Genomic DNA, 18618 nt, shown 5'->3' with positions numbered 1-18618 from the left:
GCGAAACGGCACATGACACAACAGATTGATCTATATCTATTTGGCTTGAGTTTAATTATGAGGCATTGTCGATACAACTTGGTGTTGGTAGATCCGACATGAATATCACGTCTAATAAGAAATTGTTAGTATTGAGGCCTATGGAATTCGCAATCTGAGATCATCTATATTGGATAGGATCAGTACCCGAAACAATAAAAATGTATAATCAGCTGTTGTTCAGCATCGTGCCGTGCATCCGCTCTTTGGTTCACTGGTCAAATGCACTGCAACGCTGGGTGCCAGCGCGCTGATTTCTCTTCCCCTCCCTCATACATAGCCGAGAGTGTCTAATGATCGCATCCCAAAATTAACATATACTTCTTGAAAGCTTTTGAATTAATTGACAGCATTTCCATATTCGCGTTCATGGCTGGCGGTTGATACCCCGCGCTTATACTTTCCTAGAATACTTCCTTCACGACTATTCACTAATCGCCTATGCCCACATCCAGCCATGCTGCGTAGCGGGTCTTGCAGCTGTCTTCACGATCCATTGCAACCAAGTGATGACCAGTATTTTCACCCATGTTGCGGCACAGCCTGCCTGTCCCAAACATCAAGTACGACGTCGCTTCCAATCTCCCTAGTTATATGACCGGTGGAGCCCATTCAATAAAGCCATATGAAGAGCCATCATGTGGCGCTTGCACGAATTTCCAACGATCTAGCTGTAGTTCTGCAGTGCTCTCTATCCCTTATAAATCCACGACTAGGATACTGCATTCCGACGCTCAACATCGTCAGTATCGAATCATGGAACAGCTACCTTCGTGTGCGGTATGAACAGCTCTACCCAACCCGATCTGCCACAAACACTAACGAATACTTCTTCCATTCCAGCTGAACTGTCTTGCTCGTGCTGCTATCGCTGCTGATTGTGGTCTCACTGACATCTCGTGCGCATGTGGTAGTAAAGTCTACTTCAACTCCGCGACATCTTGTGTCACCGTCGCTTGCAGTGTTAGGGAAGCACTTTGTGAGTACCTTACACCTCTGCCCAAGGGTCGAGTCTGAGATACTGATCTTCAATCAAAGACACCCAAAACCAGACGTCAGCTTTATGTCATGTCGAACCATATACCGATAGGCGATTCGTCCCTGTGATCATAGCATTTTTCATTCTCACTTTGATTGTTGTTCTGCTGCGTATCGCCTCACGGGTCGTGTCACAAGCAAAGTTTTGGTACGATGATTACTTCAACTTTGCGGCTTTTGTAAGTCACTTTTGCCCATCGCATCTTCAGATGCTTAGCCGCTTGTTGCTAAAAACACTGCCAGGTGGCCACTAGCGTGTACACCTTGAATGATATTTCTCGTATGTAATTGTTTCACTAGTTGTCCAATGGCTTAGAGTAGCCTACTAAGAAGGAGAAATCATAGTGTCAAATGACGGGTTTGGCGTTGATCTTTGGGCTGTCCCGCAAGGAAACATCGATTACATTCTCATTGTACGTATTAATCCCTATATTATGTTTCTTCCAATCTCCTATTCGGGCCTCATTATCGAATATGAGCATTGAGTTTTCCCTGTTGCGCATGCGCAGACGCAACTCACACTTGCCTTTACATCTGTCAAAATATATACATATGCTTCAATCTTTCCTGAAATGTGGTGAGCTATGTCTAAACGCTTATCTCTACCAGAATTTCCTTGTCGGCTCGGTTCTATACTTAACGTCTAGAGCACTCGTTCGCATCTCAATCATCTTATTCTATTTACGCATATTCGGCACAACAAGTGCCAAAGCTATTATCATGTGGACACTGGCCGTCGTGGTGAGCCTATTCTTCGGAGCTCTATTTCCCATCATCTTCCAGTGCTCTCCAGTAAGCTATACTTGGCTGCGCTGGGATGGCACTCACCAAGGTCAATGCATCAACTTCCGCATCTTTATTTGGGCTATTACAAGCATCGCCATTGCTGTGGACTTTTGGATTGTCATCGTTGCCTATAGACTCGTGGCTCCTCTACATCTACCTCTCAAGAAAAAGATTATGGTGTCTGCTATGTTTGCTACAGGACTTCTGTGAGTTCAACCCGAGATGCTCATAAACACCTAATCTTGCCCTTCAGATGCTGATAGATATTCTTAGTACTATCGCCATCAGCATTGCCAGACTGCCATACATCGATCAGTTCACTGTGACTAAGAACCCTACTAGTGCGTAATTGCCTGAAGTCCTACATATTCGTTCTTTTCTCAAGCTGACACTATTCAGTCGACTGGGTACCTATTACCCTTTGGTCTGCACTGGAGAATTTTGTGGGAGTCATCTGTGCCTGTTTACCTAGCCTCCCGGCTCTCCTGAAATCCCGCCTAAGGTCGAAAACTTTAAACACGAGCGGGGATCGCAGTATTTTAGGCTCGCAAAGTGCGAAGGTTGGCGGACATGAGATAGGGTCTCTGAAATACGCTCCCATATACGAAATGGAGACTGTTCATGGGCAGACGTCACATATATATCAAGGAGGCGGAAATGGCCCTGTTGGAAGCCCGCATAGGACTCACAATTTCGGTGATCCGGGATCTAAGACTCCATAATCATGTAGGAGAAACGGGCCGTCTCAGCAGCGCGCTGAAGAGCAAAGCTAACGATAGGAGAGTGGGAAAGGGAATAGTGGAAGCTACAGAAGATTCGCAGTTGAAATATTTATTAATTTATCTTTCATTATCTTGCCCTTATATGCTTAATTAATATACACACAGAGTGAGTAGCACTTCTGGGATTATGTTCCTTATGTTATCAGAGAATCACGACATTCCCATACTCCAGTAGCTTCTCAGCCCGAAGAAAGGCTTGGGCTTCTTGTGCAACAACAAGAGTCATTTACACTTCAGTACCTTTGTTCCTCATCCTTCCTGTCCATTGTCCAAGATAATAACCGGGGATGAGCTTTACTTATGTCTATCGAAATACCTGGTGAGGTTTCTTACCCCCGTAAACGCAAAAATCTTGGAATAATAATGCAAGGTGCTCGGCTTTGTGCTACAAGCATCGCACCTTTTCCTCGGGAAGCCTTTTATGAAAATTGGGCGTGAGAAAACATAGAAGTAACTTGTAAGGGTGTTTAATGGCAGAGACTGTAATTATTTGAGCTTTGGCCACTACCAAATGAAAAGCTATCAATCGGATCGACTCCTGTATTATCTGGAAGCGTTATGCCGATACCTCATCATAAGAACGATGTATGTCAAGAAGGAGAAAGGGTCTTAAGACACTGCAGGGTCAAGTTTCCCACAGAAAACCTCTGGACGCCGCCGTTTGAATACTGCTGTACCATATATCGGCCATTTTCTTGTAACCCTGATTGTTCGGATGGACTCCGTCCACGAGGTCCCCAACCTCGGGGCCGTAGGGTGTGTCCATATCTGCGAGCACAACTTTCCTCTCTTCAGCTTCCTTCTGCCGAACAAGCTGCCGGATGCGGTGGTTGAACTCCATAACTCGGGTATTGACCTGAATATCCTCATTCTTGAGCAACGTAGATAAAATGATCGTCGATCCTGGTGAAGCTTCCCAAAGACGCTGCAACATATCATCAATTCGTTTCCCTGAGTTTCCCAAATCGAATCCCTGGATACAGTCGTTCGAGCCGCCATTGATTGTGAAGAGATTGGGCCGGTGCACTTTGGCGGACTTCACCCCTTTCTCCTGGATCTCGTTGATCTTAAATCCTCGCCACCCTTCGTGGCTATTGTTGTTCATGGTGCCCGTTCTACGAGAGCCTAGCATTGTGACGTCGAAACTGGAGCTTGTCAGAGCTTCATAGAGAAGCTTTCGATAACCGTTACCATCTGCGGAGCCAACGCCGTAGGTAATCGAACCTCCTAAGGGCATTAGTCTCAGCGGTATTCTGGTGGTCATTGTTGAAGGGTAGCCTAAGACAATTCGATACTAGTAGACTAGATATATCATTGTGCCCTGAATCTAACAATAACTTTTGGATAAAGCGAAAAAGGACGATGAAAAACCTTTGAAGAACTGAGAAAGATAAAACAGAGCAAGTTGCGCGGTTGGTGCATACAACTGACTGTGTTCCAAAATCTTATATGACTATACCTTGCGCTATTTAAACTCGCAATAACGGAATTTGGTATAGGGACAGGGTGTCACTCTTATTGTATGAAATTCATATATAGCAAATGAGTAGTACATTTAATCTTGTTAGAGGTAGTTCGGCGTGACTAATACACCCGCCATCGGATGGAACCTGCCGAGGTATATACCTTGCTAGGACGCTAACAATCCGTTCCCCGTATTCATCAGGTAGCCGGTTCAAATCGGGCGCACTGCGCCGCGATGCGAATTGAAGATATCAACAAAAGTGTGAATGTAATAAGTTATAATAAGGTCAAATGAGGCCAGGTAAGCGGCGTAATTTGTAAGTGGCATGGCAAAAATGCCAAGACTGCATTGTAATTTACTCTGATGAGATGGCCAACATCCCTTCTTGATTTGGGTGAAGTAAGCTCGAATTTGAGTTGGGGAATTTGACGTAAGGCACCGTCTCTTGATCTCTGAAGGGGGAACTCAAGACAGCCACCCGGGCGCCCGCGCTTGTTGAATAATTCATCATTTGAGGTTGTGCATCGCTCATTCATATATACAACTATAAGTACACCTATTCATACAAGGAGATCATAAACGGACCCATGGAGGGAATAGCTTAAGGTACGACATTCTATCGTATTCTTGCAGGTCTCCAGAAGCCAGGTCGCTACGACCCAAAAACCATGTGACTGTTGCATGGAGCTGCAGTTCGTGGTTTATACTTCGCACTCCGTACCACCATCCCTCCGGTACTAATAAGCCGTCTCCGGGGATCAGTGTCGCAAGGACGATATCGCGGGATGCGGCCAGCTCGCTTTCAAATTCGCGTGTCCACGTCTTGCTTGACAACGAAAAGTTGGGTGATCCAAGCGGAAAACGCTGCGTGCTGCGTTCCCATGTCCGGGGCACCCGTTCGTGAAATTCTAACGGTAACCCGTCGAGTAACTTTATATTGGGAGGAATGAGCGTCACGATGCTGTACCCTGCTAGCTGTCCAATCACGACGGTACTGTGTTTATAGCGGCGCATGTCGTTGCGCAACGGTCGTACTCCAGCACGAATGCTACATGATTTAGTCCTGTACGTAGACCTCCCAACATCTCGGATAATGCGTGGGAACGGGAACTCCTCCGTCATCTCCGTCTGGAGGACCACTAACCCACTCAGACCAGCGATAGGTGTGCCAGAGGCAGGTTGCTGAGACTGATTGTACTGGTGCACTGCACGAATGAAGACTAGCGGCGCTCTGAAGGGTATCCATGGTTGCGGCTTTGTGCGAAACCTCTCCTGTAGTTCGACAATAATTGTCTCGAGTGAATAGCCTTTAAAATCAGATTGGGGCAGCCAAGCATTGAAGTTGAGCAGAGGTGGATTGCTACCCTCAAACGAAGCCCGCTCAATTTTGAATTCGGCTTCGAGAGTGTCAAACATGCTCATCGGATCAGGCGGTTCTATAGTCGGGTCGGAGTCTCTTTGGCTGCGGCCGGTAACAGCACTCTCAAGGATGTTTTTGAGAAGATCAAACCCAAGTGCTGATTCATTTCTTGGAGAGGCTTTCGGGACTTTGAAAGAGCCTTCTTGGCCATCCTCGTTATCAATCCACGACTGTCCATCCAGGAACCCAGGCAGGTTCCTGATTAACATGGGATGACCAAGCTGGAGTTTGCGGCTGTAGGCAGTGACCAGCTTATAAGGTGTGGCCTTGTATGCGTTGAACGGACATAGTCGCGGCACCGTACGCTTTGGGTATGGCTTCCCTGGGGGCCGTCCTCGTTGTGATGTGCGTGGTATCGGCTTGCTTGGCGGTTGAGGCTTCTCAACGTTGGACGTAGTTGTGACAATGTTGCGAGGAAAAGAACCGGGCCATGGACGCCTGGATCTCAGGCAGCGGCTCACAGGCACCGGCGTGTTCATATCTCATCCGATCATCGATCCAGTGTCCTACCACCCCTCTGCAGCAAAAGTGAGAATGCCAACTCTCAGCCTCTGATATACCTATGTACGGTACCTGGGTAGATTATGTATCTATGTACCTAGATTGTACAAGCTACCTAGGCAATCGATAACCAGCCACACATGACCACTGCGCCACGTTAAACCCACACCAGCCACGCCAACTGTATATAGCTCCAGAATACCTACTGATGGCCAACCAAGTAGTAGACATGCATTGGCCCCCTTTCTCTTATCCAGAAGTTGTCGCAAATTAGACTTAAGGGCCGGAGTCCTGCATGAAGTGGCTCGTCTAGATTGGCCAGTCTATCTGATCACTCCTTACGAATCGTCGGTGTAGAGAGCCGTAGCAAGGATTCTCCGGACATTTGACACCCAGAATGGGGAATAGAGGTACGCTGTCTCACTATGGAGTCGTGCCATCATTGATCTAGCGAACCGGAAGGTTGGTCGGAGCTTTGACCATAACACCCCTCTTCACGAGAGTTCTTTGATACTGAATTAAGTAGAAAAAATCGAAACAGATTGAACAGTACTTGTGTTCAACAGAAGAAGGACACATTACGTTGCGACGGGTACCGGAGCCAGAAGGGTCCGCGTGTGCGACACCCTCGTTGGCCTGACCATCGACTAAGATGCGCCATGCATCCAAACGTGTGATATAACTGGATTAGATGGTAGCACCTAGGCATACATACGTACTAGATGTTGTGTTAACACGAAGGATTACCGTTATAAATAAGCCAGCGGCATTACCCCCCCTCTCTTGCCTCTTCGTCCAACATTCCCGTACCTTAATATATCTGCTTCGCTCTTGAAGGAGGCGTACAAAGGATTAAGATTGCTGCATACCTATGCTTCGAATCTTTTGGAAGAGCTCTGCGCACTTGTTTCACAAGCACTTGATTACATCATCATGTCATCGATTACGGAGGACTATAGAGCCATTGCTGCTCAAAAAGTCATCAAGCAGAGAAGTAAGATCCCAGAAGCCTGGCTGATACCTCTAGGCACCGCCAGAAACGGCACCAGCGTTATGCACATCCCAACTACCTGTGGATTATTGAGCGATCTAGAATGCGAGATCACGTCCAACTACGACGCCACCGGGCTTCTACCAAAGCTTAAAGATGGCACGTATTCCGTTGAACAAGTCACGCTAGCCTTCTGCAAAAGAGCTGCGATAGCTCACCAGCTTGTAGGTCAAAAATTTTCATGGGTCGCTGGCAAGACTAACAGGACTAGGTCAATTGCTTGACAGAGATATTCTTTGACAAGGCGATTGAACGCGCTCGCGAACTAGATACAAAGCGACGTACAAACCCTAAAGAACCTCTTCCGCCGCTTTTTGGGCTTCCTATCTCACTTAAGGAAACCTTTCAAGTCGTGGGCGAAGATACATCTTGCGGATTGGCTTGCTATGTGGATGAGCCGGCCGAGGAGAACAGTACCCTTGTGTCGTTGTTGCTTGACTTGGGGGCGGTTCTCTACTGCAAGACCAATATCCCCCAAATGCTTATGACATCTGATAGCGACAACAATGTTTTTGGAAGGACTCTGAATCCTCGCAACAGCTATTTGACAGCCGGCGGCAGTACTGGCGGTGAAGGTGCCCTTCTCGCACTTCGTGGGAGCATTCTTGGAGTTGGGACTGATTTAGGGGGGAGTATTCGCATTCCTTCCCTATGTAATGGGTTATATGGATTTAAGCCAAGTGCCGACTTGGTACCCCAAGGTGGCGGACGAGATCTTCGAGTACCAGGGACAGTTGGAGTTCTGCCCTCAACTGGTCCTATGGCGACCTCCGTCCGAGACTGTTCGCTCTTTCTCAAGGCAATACTACAGGCAGAGACGTGGAAATATGATAGCAATATCATATCACTTCCATGGGTGAATCTCAAGGTCAAAGAACAGCTTCGGATCGGCATCGTCGAACATGATGGCGTTTTCACCCCTTCTCCTCCGGTTCGGCGAGGCCTTAAGATAGCTGCAGATCGTATTCGACAAATAAGTGGTGTCGAGATTATTCAGCTCAAACTGCCCAATGTCAAGGAACACTACCAAGATCTCATTAGCTATTCGTCACTCTCGGGATGTGATGTGAGTCGAAGGCAGCCTCTTGCTTTTATCTGCATATTAACAGAGTCTTCTTCAAGTATTTCCGCGAGCAACTCGCCCGCACTGGCGAGCCAGTAGTTCCTTCCCTCAAAACCACTGGCTTCTTTTCAATAGAGGCAAAATCGCTGCAGGGCTTTTTTGATCTCAATGTACGCCGAGAAGAAGCTGCGAAATCCTACCTCAATTTATTCCGTGACAATGATTTAGATGCAATCCTAATGCCTCCGGCGCCTCATACGACTCTGCCTCTAGATACGTGGTCAACAGCAACTTATACTGGCTTGTGGAACTATCTCGACTATCCTGCCATTGTTATCCCCGTGGACCAGGTGCGCCAAGAAGATGTCGTAGACGATGTGAGCAACGTGAAGTTTGGAGAGTTAGATGCTAAGGTCTATGGGCTCTGTATGCATATTTTTAGCTCCTTTACTGCTATGAAAAGGAGTACAGCTAACATGAGTCTTTTAGATACGGGACCCGAGTCGTATAAAGATGCCCCGGTTTGTGTTCAGCTAGTCGGATACAGGCACGCTGACGAGGCCTTGGTGAATACTGCGGAAATACTCGATCGAGCTATTAATAGCGTTCAAGGCTCTGTGCATTAGGTGATGAGAATCGACACAGGGGAATTTATGAGGGATATTCACTACATATGGAGTTTGTTTTGCCAGGGCCTACATTCCTTCACATACATGGATGAAACAGCTTCGGGTGCAGCAGTAGAATGGCTACAAGAAGTGATTCAATAATTAGGTCATACTATTTTCATTCAGGTAGCCCGATTTCTATTTATGGATAGTAGTATAAGACACAGTCTATGAATTGAATCAAACCAGCAAGATGTAATTCGCAAGTCTCTATCATGCCAAACCCTGCGCAGGAAAGTCCCAGCTGCTTTTTTGCACAACTCGCGAGAAATTGTCCACATAATTGGCTATGTCTTGAAGCGCAGCGTTTCGTGCCCTTGCGTCTCGAATTTCGATGGCCGCGACTATGAATGGCAATGTCACGCGGCGGATTGGTCGCCCAGCAACTCTGCAACGCCCCTTCTAGCTCCATCATAATCTCTTTTGACTATATATCAGCTTGCTCATTACGATCACCAAACGCATGTCTCAAGCGGTGGCTAACGAGAAGGGCACCAAGTCGATAAACTCTGGCTTGTGGCGGAAGAGAAACAACCTCGACCGCATCGAATTGGTCGATAAAGTTATTACCGGAGAATGGCATCCATGCTTCGACTAAGCTGTCAGTCACGTCCAACTGTCTGTGCAAGTAGGCTAACACACCTGCGCCAGTTACACTAGCGAGTGAATAGCTAATAACTCAGATATCGTAGTAATACGGTAACAATGGCACACAGAGGCCTAAATAGTAGTCGATGCCCTCTGATTCGCGAGGTTGGATTATCAGTGTAGGCTTACGGCGATTCATGAGACAGTCCATAGTCATACGACAAGACGTCATAGGCATACTGTCTATGTAGATGATTGCATGATACTTCGTAAAATGGGTTGAAAATAGCTCCTCAGATTGCTTGTCAAACGCACTTAACAGCCCGTCCCAAATAGCGAATTGCAATACAAAGACACTACAATATAGATGCCTAAATTTATTCCCAGGTCAAGGTCTGTGCTGCCCCAGCTGTCGTTAATACAGTTGAGAAGCGTGCTTGGTACAGTCTCAGAACGATATTCCGATATATCACACGAAAGGAAGGCCTAAGAGACCGTGTAGGTCACAGGAATTGTGAATGACGCCAAGCTTAAACCATCCCAATTGACAGTAGCTGTAGCTGTGGTAGTCTTGCCGCCGTTACTGAAAGTTTGCGTGATTGTGAGAGGACCTTGGTTTATGACTATATGAGCATTGGCAGTTGACCCAGACAAGGTGTTGGTGCAGCTCCCCCAGGTATTACACTAGATCGTTCAGTTTTAGTCACAGCACTTGTCAAAAGAAGTAAATGACTCTGCTTTTGAAAAGAAAAATAATCTCGATGAAAGCCGGCGACAGTCTAGCTTTGAAGGAGTATAAGAGTATGGTTTTAAGAAGCTACTTACTCGAAGGCCGAAAGCGGGGGCACCTGGAATTGCATCTGGGGCACCGAAGATGGCGTAGTCTGAATTACACCCGAAGGTTCCACAGTTGGGTTGGAACCCGATCAGATACCATGTACCGGAACCCTCTTGACGGACTTCAACATCAGTCGCGGCAGGGATGATAGCGGCTGCTGCTCCAATCACGCAGAAGGCCAGGGCGGAAAGAGTGACGTGCATGGTGAATACTCGAGTCTTAATGAGCTTATAATGAACTCTACTACTTGCAACTTAGGAGGTACTGCTAAAGGTAAAGGAGAATAATCGCAGAAAAAAGAAGGAAATCTTCGGAATTCTTCAGCTATATATACATATTATTGAGCGCCAAGGTTGAACTATTGTCAAGGTTATCTGATCGTGCAGCAGTGGTATTCTTAATGAGTCGCATGAGTAACGTACAGCATAATTTTCGTATTGAGTCCTGCATAGCGCAACTTGCTGCCTATCGCGCTCCAAGCCAGGTTGGACGATGTTCATTAGTCATGACATGCCATTGTAGGTTACATTCGTGTTGAAGAAGGATTCTTCTGTCTTGGCCGAGTGAGTATACAGTAAGCCGACTAAGGACGAGAACTAAACGCACTAACACACTAAGATTCCCTCTGAGAGAAGGTGTTAGCTCAATATTGCCTGAATATAGACAAGGAATTAAAAGCAGAAGAAGAAGAATTGGGTTGAATAATTTGATAGGTAGCTCGCAGCCTCTCATACCCCTGTGTATTGCAAGAAGCGCTCCAGCTCAGTGGTATGGAACAAGGTACGGCCAAAAATGGAAACATTTCTGAACATTATGGCTAGTGCGTCTGGCACAGCTGATTTACTGCGGAGGACTCTTTAGTACCCTTGTTGATCCCAATGCGAACATGCAGTCAGTTCAGCCCAGATCCTAAATCATACCCCACTTTGACTGATTTGATTCCCCTCACAGCACAACACAAGTCCTGACGTCTACTTGTCCCATTATCTGACTATTGGTATCAAGTTAAGTTTTACAAGTCAATCAAAGGTAGGATATGTGCATGGCTTCTTTGGACCATTGTCTTGCTGAAGCGCAGCGTTGCTGCTTCAGGAACAGCAGCGCGGTACACATTTTAGAGTATATGAAGGAGGGAAAGTGTAGTGAGTTTCCTCATTTAGGAAGGTAGCAAACGCTCGAGACCAACTGTATTGCTAACTTGGTCATGCAGAGTGGGTGAAGGATGAAGACTTGGGTGCTTATATTGGCGCAACGCAAAGTAGAGATGAACAGCATTCCTCTGCAGACACCCATCAAACGCCGGGAGCTGATGTATCCGTAGCTCGTTGTCAATTACGACTCTTGTAGGATCCATCACAAGATATGTTGATTGTGAGACCCTATGCTGATTTTGATGTTGCAGTTTTATCTCCGCCACTATTGGGGACGATGAGCTGCATACACATGTCGACCCGACAATCCTTAAACTATTGCACGAACATGCCAAGCTGCCTGCCAAATTCATTATTGACTTATATCAGACTGAAGACTGGACTGTCTTCCCAACTACTTATAATTTGTCCAAAGCCGGTGAGGCACCGAGCAGATCATGTAAGCTTTCAAAGTCGCTCAGATATCATGAAGACCTCTGGCTCATTAATTACATCCAGCCCTTCAGTATGGTTTTTGGTCTTGGGGAGACCGGGCTACTCATTCCTTTGTGCAAGTTTTTATCGAGTCAAACATGACGACGTACTATTTTGTAAATTTCAACGACGGCTTGAAACAATTCATAGAAACGTCTCTGACAGATTACCGAGGCTCGAGGATCCCGCCCTTATGTCTGGACATGTGGATCTTAAGCCACCTCTTGAATTCATATCGTAAAGGTTTGGGAGCTCAAAGATCTATACTTAGGAAAATTGTATGTGACAATGCTATGCTTGGAACCGCACACTGACTCTGCATTCAGGAGCATCACCATGGCGGCTCTACTGTTCAAAGCCAAGTTGAAGAGCTCCACGCTCTCAGTAGAAGATGGCACTCGATGCTCAAAGATTTCAGGGACCTGAAAGAGCATACCAGACAGCTTAGAGCCTTTTTAAAGCGTTGGGATGCAGTCTATAACAGAAGCCGACCAAATCATCGTCGCGAGTCATCGGAGACGATCGAGTCAATATTGCAGTTTGATAATGACTGTAAATTTTGGGCTAGCTGGGCAAGAACATACCTAGAGCGAACCAATATCTGCATTAATCTCGTGAGTCCCAACAGATAGTCCCAAAAGATTAAACTTACGATTGATCTTAGGCGCACCACCTTGAAAACAAAGAGTTAACGACACAAGCACGGAGAGAGAGTATCGCCATGTTCACCCTTGCCATTGTAACAGTCATTTTCCTTCCGAGTACATTCGTTGCTGTAAGTAATGCGAACTAATTTATCAAACTCTGAGCTCGGAATATAGGCTCTCCTGCTGATGATTAAGCAGTCAATCCTTGGCACAAACTTCTTCAATTTTGACGGGACATTGTTCACAGTATCCAGATTCTGGTGGATTATCCCAGTCACATCAGTGCCACTTACCCTCTTTGTACTACTATTCTGGTACAAATGGTCCAAGTCCCGGTCGGAAAAGACAGTGGTGCCGATTGGTGACGGACTACCAGAGCACAAGGTCTGGGCTCTACCAAGTTTCACCAAACAGCAGAAAGCTTAAGCAGCATAGACTGCGTGCCGAGTATTACATCTGCCACACCCTGTCAAAATGACGCTGTTAGATGTGCGAAGTTTAACTGGACTATATATTCCACCCCAGGATGGCAATATCACAGGTACAACCTCAGTAGGAAAATATAGGTGGGCTTGTTTCAATCATTTTATTCACGATACTACGGAATTCCAAGCACACAGTACAGTATGAGACTGCTTGAAGTATGGGTTTGAAAGTGTGTAGATAAAAATCAATAAATTCCCTGCCATAACAACAACAAAAGGAAGATGGAGTGCATATGTGGAATTACACGACCATAGGTAAAGAAGTATGCCTATCAAAGAAAAGCTAAGTGAGTGTTGACTAAGTGAGGCTCGGTGAACTATTATATCATGCCATCTTGAAAAATGAAACCAGTATATAGGAAATAACCAAGACGTGTACTTGGCGGACCACAGTAGAGAAAATCAAGAAATAAGCATTGTAGCTCTTTGGATCTCCGTCTCAGTATTATCGACACTCTCTTGCTTAGTCAACCATAACACGGCCTTGTCCACAATAAGCTCCCAGGCGTCCGCCGAGTGAGCCATGCGGGTCCTGAGAAAAGCAATAGCTAGAGCCGTAGCCAGAATAGAGTCTTCTTGAACCGGTGCCTTGGCTTTGGATAAGATGGCGCCAGTGATTTCGAGCAGAGACTGTTCCCATCTCCAAGATCCGTCGAATTTCTGAAGTCTAATGAGAGCGTGCATTTTATCTAGGGTTTTACTTTTCGCAAGGTCTAGTGATGGCGAAGTATCATCTTCGACGGGATTCTCTGCAAGTTTGAATGATTGTGAAGCCACTGCTTTTGGATGTGTGGTTGAAGGAGCTGACTTTCTTGCAGCGTGATTAGCTAGCTGTTTCCGTGGTGCCTTGGACATTCTTGCTAGACCGCGAAATGTAATGGGTTCGTATGCCTCGTCTCCTTTAACTGCAATGAAGGAGCACCATTTCCCAGCGACCTGATACTTGGTACCGAGATGAATTGCCTCGCGTTGAACAATTTCATCCCAAACCGCCTCATGTTGCGTCTTCAGGCGCAAATTTGAGCTTCTATCAGTTGCACTTCTGAGCCAACCGCGTCCCATCTCAAGCTCTGAGACTGCCTTTTTAGCAGCAAGTTGATGAATCGTTTCTCCTTTTCCTACATCTTCCACTTCGATCTCCATGCTAATCTGGCCGTCTTTGGAGGATGCTTGAAGAATGACTGACTCTGGCGTAAGGCTATATGTGCTCGGGTCAAGTAAAAGATAGAACGTTGTCCGTGAAAAGGGGTAAAGAGGAGGAACCTGAGACGGCACTTGTAGGACTGAGGGCGCCGAGACTCTTGGAAGATGAGAAAATCTATCACTCTTAGTCTCCTCTAGACACATGGCATCTGTTTCATCTCCCGTGCCATTATTCGTGATATCAGGTGTATCCGTTTCGACATACTTTCGCTTTTCTCTCATTGGTAAAGTAGTAGTAACCATGGATGCATCCTTAGATTCAATAATCTCGTAATCTTCGTCATCTCTCTTGTACTTTGTGTCAAGGGAATAGCGACCCAGGTATGGCGACAAGGCACACTTTAAGAGTCGAACTAATTTGGTGTCCATTGATTCTCCATCAGCGACGAATTGACTCATCCCATTCCCTTCCGTAGCTATACCCTGCACAAGTGATGTTGAAGCTTCATGGCCGATTCCAAGAGCGAAAAATCGGCTTTGGTCTTGTTCTGAAGATTCACGAATTATTTTGAACAATTCTTCTTGACGCCATATCTGCCCATCTGTCAAGATTATGGCGTTAAGTGCCAGATCATGATCGCGCTGGGAGATGGTGGCTCGAACTGCGTCCAGCATTTCGGTTCCGCCATAGTCGGCCTGTAGGGCGCCGACGTACTGCAAGGCCTCATCGAGGTTGTGTTCGTTATATTGTTTACTCTGTGGCCACATAAAAGAAAAACGACTGCCGAAAGAGCAGATGTTGAATTTGGCGCCGGCATTGAGAGACTTGAGCATCGTGTTCATTGCTTCTATGACCATGCCTATTTTACCCTTCATGCTCCCAGAACGGTCAATTATGAAGACAATTTCAACAGGACCTGACTGCAGTTGAAATGTCGGCACTAGGCTGACAAGCAATGCGCGTTGGTGAGGAATTGTGGGATGCGTCTCAAGGATTGCCCTTGGTACATTCGCGTTTTTGGTGTTGATTATGATGACAAAGTCTTTGTCAAGACTATGATAGTTGAGCGAGAGCGTTGCAGATGCGCGATGATGTACGAAGGCTTCATCATGCATGTCTGTAGTACGGCCCATAGAGACAGCGACAGGGTGACTGGGAGATTGAATCGTCTGGATGGGGCAACCGCTAGGACTTTGGACGTCTACGGTGATCTGAATAGCGTCTTGAACGATTGAGGAAGGCGATGGTGAAATAAGAAGATTGTCGGGAGTATTTCCATAACGGGGTGCAATAGACAAGGGAATGGTAAAACGTGAACCGTCAGCTTCAGCGTCATGACGAAGCTCTCCTATGTAGACCAACTCGACTGTGACACTGTTGCCTGCTGGGACATTACCAATATGTGTTGTAAAGACGTCGGAGGCTTGAGGTAACTGCTCTAGCAGGGCAGCTGATTCGCCTTTAGCAACAGCTTTCTTGAACTCAAGGTTGGCTTGTTGCTTATCTTTGACTATTCCTTGGATTTGAACATCGCCAATAATAGCAGTAAAGGAAACAACAGAAACACCATCATAAATTGGAAACGAGTAGACCATATTTGCCAAGTGGTCAGCAGTCATGTTAGAGAATGACTGCGTGAGACGAGTACGTGAAACCACATCAGTGATGATAGTGTGAGCTCGAAGACTCGAAAGGGGGAGGTATGACCGGCATACTTGGGAGGGGCTGTTTCGTTTCGCGATTGGGTGCCAACAACCGATCAGTAGTGGGCTACTATTACTGCGCGAGACTCTTGCAGTCTGCTTAGCGCGAGCCATGATCTTTGGGGGGGTGATTAGTAATGAAAGGTGCAGCTTGAATATTCAGTCGGGCTAGGAAGATAGATGAAGGAGAGTGAAAAATTAAGAAAGGGGAGGGGGACCATCTACCCTTTTATATCACAGCAACCCCTGTCCCACCTATCAAGTTCCCGCTTCCTCCTGGCACGTGATGACCAAGCTTCACCTTAGGATCAGGCTATGACTCTTTCTGCGAGGGATAACAAAACAACGTTTCACGAGTTCTCGAACTCTCTTAAGATTCAGTGGCTGGTAGAAGAGAAAGACTAAGTTCTTGAGTATAACCTTTGTAGTTAGCTAGATTGCATTCTGATAGTGTTAACCTACGAGATGGTGTCCTGCTCCAGAAGCGATTAAAGATACTATGGCTTCCCCAGAAAAACTCTTTGGCTCATACTGAATAGGTCAAAGCGATCAAAACTATGATAGATCGATGTTCCTGTATCTTACCACGTCGCAGCAAGATGGTAGCTTGATTGCGGGAGCATAGGTATTGGGGACGTTTAGAAAGTCGGGGTGAAGTCAATTCTTCTGTGTGAGGCCTCGAATTTAGTGAAGGAGGATAATCAAAGAAAATCAAATGCATCTGTCCCAAATATGTATGACGAATAGTATAAGTAGTATCATCGCGAGTACACAAGGAGATGTCGTCTGTCAGTAGGTAGTTATATTAATCAGCCACAATGTGGCTGGTGGCTAGTGGCTAAGGGCTAGTGAACCCCTTTTCAGGCCCTGCCTCCACCCGACTTAACAATGGACATCCCCGTGCTATGTCGCGTTGGACGGGCTTGATACACATAGCCGGTTTATAGCTATAGCGTCCTAGCGACTTAAACTACCTAAGGTAGAAGAGATAGATTTATCTGATTTTATTCTTGGAAGAACCGGAGGAACACACTATTTAGGGATCGAATGCTGGAGCCTGAATTTCGCGTTAAATACTGATTGCTGAGTTAAGGTCAAATATCATTTTGGGTTGTGATGTAAATCATCAAAATGATAGTGATTAATATGCGACGGATTTCGATTGTCGTGGTCTTTTAATTACCTGGCCGCTTTCACGAAATCCGCTGTCACATACGATATATTAGTTGCTCAAAACATAAGCAGTTCACCATACTATAGCAGAACACACGTCACATATCATCGGTATAATATGCCATAATAGGCTACAGCAAGAAGAGGCTCTAGAGAAAGGGTGTCAATTCGCTGTTGAGATACTTTATGACGATTACGACTGGGATATATGCCGTGAGTACCAAGTGGCATCTTGTCGCAATCTTCCAGGCAATCAAGAGTATCGATTGATGTATTTAGAATACAGGTTTCAAGTCAAGGGAGAATTATCCTGGCGTCGTTGTTGGCGGCTCCTGGTTGGGGTTTGGTTCGTTCTTGAAGCCCTCCAGGCGTATCAATGTTGACATGGCTCCGAATTAATGGTCTTGGGCTAGATGCATTATTGAAGACTATAGTATTTTAAGGCAGTTTGTCGAGATTTAGTCATCAGACATGATAGCTGATGAGGGCCTTGGATAAGCATTAACATGTAAACTACAGCTCTCCCGATAAAAACAATATAATAATTACTGATGCGATACGTAGGTAGGTCTGCTAATGAGGGCCAACGACTTATTTGGTTACAATGGGGGCGTAGAAACTGAATTTCCCGGGGAAACGGATATTGACGAGTTCGACTTTCATGCAAGAGGGCGAGTTGTTGTCCTCTCCAATCTAAGCTGGTATGTCGGTGTAACGGCCACTACCAGTAGCTTCCATGAGCCGACCGAGACTCTGAAGGGGAGTTGTATAGACTGGGTCGACCGCGTCCACACCTTCTTGCAAGATGTAAAATGCGACTAACAGCTGTATCCAATGTCAATGGTGCCCCTATTCTATGCGTCGAGACTGATGGGTGATAAAATCTTAAACCTTCCGACCTTTTCTAGATCAATCTCATAATTGTTCACGAAAAGAACTAAGGTGAGTATTTCAACAGGCTGAGTCCCCTTCGGGAATAACTTGTCAATAGTGTCGAAGACAACCGTAACCTTGCCGCCCGTATAGATGAATCTCGCTATAGGCTGATTCTAGATTTATCATATATCCTGGACGGTAAAGATGTCACTATCCCGAAATTATGTCCAGCCCCTCTCATAGCCCACCATAGGTCAGAGTGCCCATAGGTCAGAGTGCTCGCTTTTATCGACAGTAATCATAGTTCCATCGCTAAGAACAACGTTCATAGGCAAAAATTGATCAGATATAAGGCCATATCATCCTTGCAAGGCGCCATGGCCGCCTCCTAGCCCAGGACCGAGAATGCTGGTACAATGACACATGCCTGTCACTAATTAATAGGTAGGAGGTCGGCTCAAGCATGTATTAGTATTGACAGGATCACCAGTCCGCTTTCCCGCGGTCCACAGGGTATCGATGTCAACTTTCGTTAACGCACTGTTACACGCGTACAAGCTGCAGAAGTTGTACTAGCTGAATATGCAGTTCCCCTTGCCCTTCGGCTGTACGAAAGACCATTTCAGGCTGTTCACGCTCATTCAGAGACCTGCAAGTAATATTGGAAAGTGAGGTTATATCGACTTCGCTTCTTGAAACAGACCTTTAAGACCTAGGCTGGTAGAC

General features: G+C 46.1%; 7 protein-coding genes across 7 annotated transcripts; 3 read left to right on the top strand and 4 right to left on the bottom strand.

Moving 5' to 3' along the window:
* Positions 1-291: 291 nt before the first annotated feature.
* F5B22DRAFT_606030 (uncharacterized protein) lies at positions 292-2866 on the top strand. The gene is made up of 8 exons (XM_047974894.1): positions 292-819; positions 883-1018; positions 1078-1256; positions 1321-1357; positions 1423-1490; positions 1687-2069; positions 2137-2204; positions 2263-2866. The coding sequence occupies exons 1-8, from the start codon at positions 568-570 to the stop codon at positions 2583-2585; spliced, it is 1446 nt and encodes a 481-aa protein (XP_047831156.1). The 5' UTR covers positions 292-567; the 3' UTR covers positions 2586-2866.
* Positions 2867-3106: 240 nt separating this feature from the next.
* On the bottom strand, positions 3107-4165 carry F5B22DRAFT_606027 (SGNH hydrolase-type esterase domain-containing protein). The gene has a single exon (XM_047974893.1). The coding sequence runs from the start codon at positions 3907-3909 to the stop codon at positions 3271-3273; it is 639 nt and encodes a 212-aa protein (XP_047831155.1). The 5' UTR covers positions 3910-4165; the 3' UTR covers positions 3107-3270.
* Positions 4166-6092, bottom strand: F5B22DRAFT_606026 (uncharacterized protein). Its single transcript, XM_047974892.1, has one exon. It carries the CDS (start codon positions 6007-6009, stop codon positions 4684-4686), a length of 1326 nt encoding a protein of 441 aa, XP_047831154.1. The 5' UTR covers positions 6010-6092; the 3' UTR covers positions 4166-4683.
* Positions 6093-6964: 872 nt separating this feature from the next.
* Positions 6965-8771, top strand: F5B22DRAFT_646405 (putative fatty-acid amide hydrolase; the record flags this gene model as incomplete). Its single annotated transcript, XM_047978724.1, has 4 exons — positions 6965-7246; positions 7294-8148; positions 8205-8571; positions 8635-8771. The coding sequence occupies 4 exons, from the start codon at positions 6965-6967 to the stop codon at positions 8769-8771; spliced, it is 1641 nt and encodes a 546-aa protein (XP_047831153.1).
* A 912-nt stretch (positions 8772-9683) lies between these two features.
* F5B22DRAFT_144707 (uncharacterized protein) lies at positions 9684-10573 on the bottom strand. The gene is made up of 2 exons (XM_047969071.1): positions 10227-10573; positions 9684-10085 (listed from the first exon to the last, which is right to left on the bottom strand). The coding sequence occupies exons 1-2, from the start codon at positions 10440-10442 to the stop codon at positions 9888-9890; spliced, it is 414 nt and encodes a 137-aa protein (XP_047831152.1). The 5' UTR covers positions 10443-10573; the 3' UTR covers positions 9684-9887.
* Positions 10574-11134: 561 nt separating this feature from the next.
* On the top strand, positions 11135-13168 carry F5B22DRAFT_144702 (uncharacterized protein). The gene is made up of 7 exons (XM_047969069.1): positions 11135-11381; positions 11450-11582; positions 11642-11829; positions 11889-12142; positions 12191-12478; positions 12529-12639; positions 12710-13168. Exons 1-7 carry the CDS (start codon positions 11276-11278, stop codon positions 12935-12937), a joined length of 1308 nt encoding a protein of 435 aa, XP_047831151.1. The 5' UTR covers positions 11135-11275; the 3' UTR covers positions 12938-13168.
* On the bottom strand, positions 13169-16055 carry F5B22DRAFT_144703 (von Willebrand factor type A domain-containing protein). The gene has a single exon (XM_047969070.1). The coding sequence runs from the start codon at positions 15955-15957 to the stop codon at positions 13399-13401; it is 2559 nt and encodes an 852-aa protein (XP_047831150.1). The 5' UTR covers positions 15958-16055; the 3' UTR covers positions 13169-13398.
* Positions 16056-18618: the final 2563 nt, after the last annotated feature.

This window comes from Xylaria bambusicola (assembly GCF_022495145.1).
Source record: "Xylaria bambusicola strain CBS 139988 unplaced genomic scaffold F5B22scaffold_19, whole genome shotgun sequence".
Classification (NCBI taxonomy): Eukaryota; Fungi; Ascomycota; class Sordariomycetes; order Xylariales; family Xylariaceae; genus Xylaria; species Xylaria bambusicola.
This window is presented reverse-complemented; position numbering and strand designations above follow the sequence as displayed.

Excerpts from the sequence above, each read along its gene's own strand:
- F5B22DRAFT_606030 (XM_047974894.1), top strand. The coding sequence starts at position 568 with ATGTTGCGGCACAGCCTGCCTGTCCCAAACATCAAGTACGACGTCGCT. Across the intron at positions 1,257-1,320 it reads ACTTCAACTTTGCGGCTTTT|GTGGCCACTAGCGTGTACAC; the intron begins GTAAGTCACTTT and ends AAACACTGCCAG. Across the intron at positions 2,070-2,136 it reads ATGTTTGCTACAGGACTTCT|TACTATCGCCATCAGCATTG; the intron begins GTGAGTTCAACC and ends AGATATTCTTAG.
- F5B22DRAFT_606027 (XM_047974893.1), bottom strand. The coding sequence starts at position 3,909 with ATGACCACCAGAATACCGCTGAGACTAATGCCCTTAGGAGGTTCGATT.
- F5B22DRAFT_606026 (XM_047974892.1), bottom strand. The coding sequence starts at position 6,009 with ATGAACACGCCGGTGCCTGTGAGCCGCTGCCTGAGATCCAGGCGTCCA.
- F5B22DRAFT_144707 (XM_047969071.1), bottom strand. The coding sequence starts at position 10,442 with ATGCACGTCACTCTTTCCGCCCTGGCCTTCTGCGTGATTGGAGCAGCA. Across the intron at positions 10,086-10,226 it reads CCCCCGCTTTCGGCCTTCGA|TGTAATACCTGGGGGAGCTG; the intron begins GTAAGTAGCTTC and ends TGAACGATCTAG.
- F5B22DRAFT_144702 (XM_047969069.1), top strand. The coding sequence starts at position 11,276 with ATGTGCATGGCTTCTTTGGACCATTGTCTTGCTGAAGCGCAGCGTTGC. Across the intron at positions 12,143-12,190 it reads GATCTATACTTAGGAAAATT|GAGCATCACCATGGCGGCTC; the intron begins GTATGTGACAAT and ends CTCTGCATTCAG. Across the intron at positions 12,640-12,709 it reads TTCCGAGTACATTCGTTGCT|TCAATCCTTGGCACAAACTT; the intron begins GTAAGTAATGCG and ends ATGATTAAGCAG.
- F5B22DRAFT_144703 (XM_047969070.1), bottom strand. The coding sequence starts at position 15,957 with ATGGCTCGCGCTAAGCAGACTGCAAGAGTCTCGCGCAGTAATAGTAGC.